The sequence below is a fragment of the Arachis hypogaea genome, chromosome 9 (genome assembly GCF_003086295.3).
Source record: "Arachis hypogaea cultivar Tifrunner chromosome 9, arahy.Tifrunner.gnm2.J5K5, whole genome shotgun sequence".
In the NCBI taxonomy this organism is placed as follows: domain Eukaryota; kingdom Viridiplantae; phylum Streptophyta; class Magnoliopsida; order Fabales; family Fabaceae; genus Arachis; species Arachis hypogaea.
Window position 1 is genome coordinate 115630868 of NC_092044.1, and position 6742 is coordinate 115637609.

The 6742-nt window shown below is 33.7% G+C and overlaps 2 protein-coding genes across 2 annotated transcripts; one reads left to right on the forward strand and one right to left on the reverse strand.

The window, feature by feature from the left end:
• Positions 1–1531: 1531 nt before the first annotated feature.
• Positions 1532–2988, forward strand: LOC112712318 (large ribosomal subunit protein uL29). The gene is made up of 4 exons (XM_025765167.3): positions 1532–1636; positions 1728–1863; positions 1975–2131; positions 2741–2988. The coding sequence occupies exons 1-4, from the start codon at positions 1633–1635 to the stop codon at positions 2813–2815; spliced, it is 372 nt and encodes a 123-aa protein (XP_025620952.1). The 5' UTR covers positions 1532–1632; the 3' UTR covers positions 2816–2988.
• Positions 2989–4171: 1183 nt separating this feature from the next.
• LOC112712317 (probable pectate lyase 4) lies at positions 4172–6400 on the reverse strand. Its single transcript, XM_025765166.3, has 5 exons — positions 6124–6400; positions 5219–5570; positions 4919–5129; positions 4766–4834; positions 4172–4628 (listed from the first exon to the last, which is right to left on the reverse strand). Exons 1-5 carry the CDS (start codon positions 6251–6253, stop codon positions 4392–4394), a joined length of 999 nt encoding a protein of 332 aa, XP_025620951.1. The 5' UTR covers positions 6254–6400; the 3' UTR covers positions 4172–4391.
• Positions 6401–6742: the final 342 nt, after the last annotated feature.

The window sequence follows — 6742 nt, forward strand, 5'->3', positions numbered from 1 at the left end:
TAGGTCGTCACTGAAGGTTGTAGGAAGAGCTCGAATCGAAAAAAAATGGAATCCACTCATCGATTTTGAAGATAGCACTGGTGAAAATGGGCACATGTAGAGAGAGACCCGAAGATAGTGGTGACTAATGGAAGGGGATGACGGAAACTAGAGCGGCAAGCCTGTTCTGAGAGAGGAGGGAGAGAGTGAGAGTAATGATGATGATGATGATCATGGGTGAAGAAAGGGTAATTTTAAAGTTTTTTGGATAATTTTATTGTAAGAAGTCGATCTTTCTTGGATAAAACTTAAATTTTGTTATTTCATGACAATGTTCGAATTTTTTATGGTCAGAAATAACTATTTACTTCTTATTTTCTTAAACTATTATATAAACATATAAATTTAGTTAAATAATTGTGTAAAATTTTTAAATAATTAATATATCAAAATTAAACTTATTCGCATTAGTTCTCACTTAAGTCCTATGGCTTATACAAAAAGTCAAATGTTGCAATAACGACTAAAATTGCAAGATGGAAATGACAAGATTGGTTTATATATCATTACTATATCAATAGAATTATTTGATTCATCAATTATTTATTATTTTTAATACCTTAATACAAAGATTCTTAAAGAGATTTTTAGTATTATTGCCTCTGTACTTATGCATTCAGATTGTTTCAATAATTCCGAAGGAGTAATCATGGTTCATGGACTCTCAACATTTGTTATCATCTTCTATCTATATATTATATTATATAGTTGTCAATATACACAATATTAGTATGTACTATTCCCCTATGATCTGTATACAACTATATGTTCTTGTATCGTGGCCAATGATATCTTGGGAAATCAAATAATAAAGGTCTTAAAAGTCAAGAAATAGATCAGATTTGGTGGACTAAAGCCTGCTTCCAATGCATGAACACAATATTAATTATTGATATCAAACTAATTAAACTATATAATAAAGAAATGGATCTTGAGCCATGCAACAGAGCAAACAAGATCATATAAAGTAGCTGTATACATATCCGATTCCATATTCTAATATAAAATCAGAATGTCGTCCATAGCCGATTACTCTATCTGTATTAATCAACAATTTTTCTAAATATTATGATATTATATATTTAATTTGTTATATTTACAAGACATATACTTCATATTCATGTTATTGGTCTATATTAAAAAGATATACATTATTACATGGCAAGAAATTTAAAAAAATAATTTTATTGAAGGAATATTGAGTATAGCATGAATTAAAAATTTTAGTGTAGTAATATAGATATCGATACAATGTACAAGAACAGAGAGTATAAAGAGTATTTCTTTTTTCTTTGGTTATAAAAAAATTTATTGGGGACTGAATTGGGCTTTTATGGGTTTTGGTAAATAGACTGAAGCAGGCTGAATAGGGCTTAAGCATATCTAAGTAATAAAAACATGGGCCTTTACTAATCTAAAATAAAATAAGGCCCATTTAAAAGCCCAAAGTGAGAAGCCCAAACAACCCTCTATATATAAAACCCTAAAACAACACAAAACAGAGCCTTTGTCCCTCCCATTTGAAACTAGGGTTTGTAAAGGAAGAGGCGCAGCAGCCACATCAGGTGAAGAGAGAAGCTCGAGAATTCAGAAATGGGTAATAATCTCCAAAACCCTAACAACTCCTTCAATTCACTACATTTTCGTGTTTGTAATTTCATGTGACTAATGAAAACGCATGTATGCAGCGAGGATCAAGGTTTACGAGCTGAGGCAGAAGAACAAGACTGAGCTGTTGAACCAGCTCAAGGATCTGAAAGCCGAGCTTGCTTTGCTCCGTGTCGCCAAGGTCACTGGTGGTGCCCCCAACAAGCTCTCCAAGATGTAAAAAAACCATTCTTTGATGGGTTGCTTTCTTTCTTTAGCAGTTTGATTGCTCGTGCATATGAGGTGTTTGTGTTAATGCCATTTTCATTTTGGGGGTGTTTTTTGCAGCAAGGTTGTGAGGTTGTCCATTGCACAAGTCTTGACTGTGATTTCTCAGAAGCAGAAGGCTATTTTGAGGGAAGTTTATAAGAAGAAGAAGTACACACCTCTTGATCTCCGTCCTAAGAAGACCAGAGCCATTCGCAGAAGGCTCACCAAGCACCAGGTATTTGCCTTGCCTTGTTCTCAGTTTTCGTTTATTCTTAGGTATTCTAGATTTGATTTTATAAAGTTTTATGTAATGCATCCCCCTTATATCATTTTGTGCCTGTTTAAAATCTTCAATTGGCTTTGATATTTGTTCTTGTATATATTCTTTTATTGATATTGTAATCTAACGAGATATTGTCCCCTTTGAAGAGAATTATGTTTCACACGATGGCTTGTCTTAATTTCTAGTAAGGTGCAACCAAAAGAAATATATCTGTATGATTCTTACTGAATAATTGTGTCTGGCTTCTGAAATCATGATGTCGAAGTTGTTTGATAAAATGGTTTGATAAAATGGCAGCCAATATATGCTATGTATAAGGCATAATATATGTTTATGCCTATGTACGTTAGGGACTTGCTGCTTTCTGAGGAAAATATCCCTGGAAATTTCTAGTAACATCCTTTCTGTGATAGATGAAACATACCTCTACATACAACTGTGTTCTTTGTTTCACTATTCTGATAAGGAGTTATAATAATTGATATGTTGGTTTTCTTCACCTTTTTGTTTATTCCGTTCTCCATCCATGGTTGCTCATTAGTTTTGACATTGTTTACACAGGCATCTTTGAAGACCGAGAGGGAGAAGAAGAAGGAAACATATTTCCCAATGAGGAAATATGCCATCAAGGTGTAGGAGTCTATGCATATTTAATTTTATATTGCGCATTTACCAGTTATAGTTGGCAAATTTTGAGGTAGTTTCATGTTGGAGTTATTTGTTGTCTTCAAATTTTACCTATTTGGACCTTTTGTTTCTCTTTGAAATGGATTTATGATCAAAATTGAGGATTACATTGAGTTTTGTCATGACTTTTATCCGCATTTTTGTTTTTTCTGTTCTTTTCTTTTTTGCTGTTTTGTTGAGATCGCTGCATGAAAGATTAAACTTACTCCTACTCACCATTGAGAAGGGAGCCAAATGGCATTGCCTTTTCATATGCATAGTATTGCTTAACTACTATCTTGCTGTAACCTTCACACTTAAAACATGGAATGATTATCGTTGATTATTGAATATTCAAATGAGTAAAATCCATTAATCCAATATGGCATATCCGTTGTATATAGTGATTTAGTATTGTAATTGAGTACCTTGTGAATATCTTCTAACCTTTATATTTAGGTGAACACTCACATGCAATTGTCTTAATGTGAAGTTGGAAGATGAAAGTTAAAAGCTGATAGATAATAACATGTTAAATTATCTAATTTTTAACTAGCAACTTACAATTGCATGAGTTTTCACTTTATATTAATCTTCATTTTAAAATATATATGAAAAAGTTTGCTTGTGTCAAGGCACCGTTTGTTACCTGCTTAATTAGAATTTTAACTCTAATGCCTGCCATTTTTAATTCAATTCCAATCTGAAATATTGTTACATGGTCGTCAAGTACAAGAAGCACCTTCATCAAAATGGGCTTCAATAACATGCAAGAGTTGTATATTTACTTTGGTTGAATGCAAACTGCAAAGATGCCCTTAACACAAGCGGTTCACGTATCCAAATTAATTGAGTTCATAAAATCCCATTTTAAGGTTTTCAGAAATGGAAGCAGCAATCCGAAAGATGAGCTTGAAATTACAATGATCCAAAATTGTATACATAAGATGCAATATAGAACATTGTTGTTCCTACTGGTTTTAGTTGTGCTATTTGAGATGCATGAGTTTGAAGATAGTTGATCGAAAATTATATGCTTTACTTTCAAAATTTTTCAGAAAACTTAAATCATTTAGAAAGAAAAGTCTTTGCATGTGAATTTGATGATAAAATTCATGTACTACTGTCAGTGACAGCGTAGACACTAACCACCTTTATGAAGATGAGGAAGATTTACAACATTTACTTTACAAGCTTTTCAAATTATGAACCGAGAAAAATCATCCTCATTTTCATGCTTCATATACTTTGTTTATATATTCCATACACGTCAAGAAATTTGAGATGTGGCCAAAAGAAATGGCAAGGGGGAAACTAAAAACGCACTTCTGACGTCAAAATTCATCTTATATATTATGTCCGTGCTTGGATAACATTTCACTAATGAAAATTGAATAGTGATTGATACAGATAACGAAAAGTAGTGTCAAGCACAACGCATGTTTATGTATACAAGAGTGATGTTAGCAGTATTAGACTCTATAAAGAACCATTAACGAAACCGTGGCACAAACCAGAAGGTGTAATCCTGTAAATGCAATTAACCTTAATTGGGAACCAGATTATCTTTTGGCCTAGCAATGGATTGCCAACCTGAACACAACTGGAGGATCTCTCTGAGAGAGTGGTCAGCTGATTCCATTGTCCATGTTGGATAGTATTCACTTGGATGGAACATTGCTTCTTCATTGTTTCGTGTTAGTAAGCATGGTTGAGCACCATTCAGAAGCATGTCTCCTTCAGATACAATAGTGCCAGACCTCGCCACTTCCTTATCTGCCGCCTACAAAACCGTTTTCAATCACAACCATTCGTATCGTGATCTGAATTTAGAGATGGAAAATGGATTCAAAAGGAGTAAATTCTAGAATACAATAGGCCATGAATATGGATTATGGAATAAGGAGCAGATCAATTTACCTTCTCGGTATAAAATTCAAAAGTCTTCTTCTTAGCTCCTGCTTCGTATATGTTGCACTGGGAGTATATCTGTAAATGATTTTAAAATTTAAACAACCAAATTTTTGACATGCGTGCAATTTTAAATGCTGAGAATGGAAGAATGAAACTGACCTGAGATTCGACGCTAGCACAAATAGCATATATAGCCCAATTTCTGGTGTAATTGTTGTACAGATGAACTTTTCCAAATCTCACACGAGGTTGTCTTTGCCGTGTTCCATCGAAGAAACAATGATGAATTGTTACCCGGATGCACCTATCACCAACATGTGATGGATCAGCTCCGATCAGCATGGTCTTGTCATGCTGCGCAAAGTAACATCTGGTGCCAAAAGTGAAGTAACTGGTTATAAATACAGAACAATCAATTAATCATTCTAGTTCATTTTAAAGTGGAGACAATGAACTGACCTAGATACAGTAATATCTGTGCTTTGTCTTGTAATGTCTATAAGCCCATCGTCGTAATCACGAAGGCTGCATCGATCTATCCATATGTGCCTGGAATTTGGTTTTATCTGAATGCCATCGACATCATGACCCCTACCACCTTCAAACTCAAGGTTGCAAACAATTATGTGCTCACATTCTTTCAGCCTTAAACCCTTTCCAGTTAGTTTTATTCTCTGCCCTCGGCCATCTATTGTTTTGTAAGATGACACACTCAGGTACGACGAAAGGTGAATTGTACCGGAGACTCCAAAAACAATCCACAGGGGCTCCTTTTCACGACACCCCTGGCGAAGGGACCCTGGACCATCGTCTGAAAGCAAAACAAATCGATTATCAGAAAAAAAAAAAATCCATATAAACAACACAAGAACACATAAAAATGTTAAATTTACATGTATATAGCTTCCACTGAATTGAACAAATAAATCAGGCATCAGCATATGATCTACCCAATCATGTTAACCAAAAACAGAACAAGGGTTCAACACTTCCCTCCCATCAAACCATTGCCTATCTCTACACATTGCTGTCAACAGAACCTCATTTTTCATTATCAAAGCAACCAGTTGCACCTTCGGAACACAACACAACACAACACAATGATTCTGAAAATATCTAACCTAACAAGGGCATCCAATAAAGTCCTAATTTTTATTTTTCCAGATAAAAAATAAAACCATGTTAATCCCTGACCCTGATCACACATGTCAAATTGATCAAAAATTGAAAATTGAGCTACAAACATGGAAGCAAATGGGAAAAATAAGAATACCCTATTGGAAAAGAGTGCAACTTTATCAAATCCATTGAGAAAAGAGAGAAAGGAGAATAATGGGGCGGGAAGAGGGGAATGAAAGAAGAACCTGAAAGGGTGGTGACGACATAGAGAGAACCGTGGAGGCCACCAATGGCGTGGCGGCCGAAGCCCTCGGCGGAACCAGCAAGGGCCCTCAAACTGGAATCAACATCTGCATACGGCAGCACCGACACCATCTTCGTCTTCAATGCTTCTGCTACACCCAATCCCTCTTTCACAATACAACCTTTCTTCTCTTTTTTTTTTTTTTTGTTTTCTTTGTTTTTTGTTTCTTTTTTTTGTTTTGTTTTTTGTTTTTTTGTTGTTGCTGTTTTTTTTTTGGGTTAACTTTTTAAACTATTCTGTTCATTACTTCATTTTATTCTTTTATTTTTTTAACCTGGTTTTGGGAATAAATTTCAAACAATTAAATTAGTAAATACTAAATATAAAATATGTATCTAACTAGCTTTAAAGTTTATAAATGTTCAAAATATTTTTTTAAATATTTTAAAGATTTTATTCTTAGTGAAAATTTTTAAATATTTTCATTTAATAAATACAAAATAAATATATTTAAAATTTAAATTTATATATTTTTAATGAATTTTTTTATTTTTAAAATTAACATGTGCTCTAAAAATACATGATAGATAAAACTATGTTAAGATTTTGATAATTGTTGA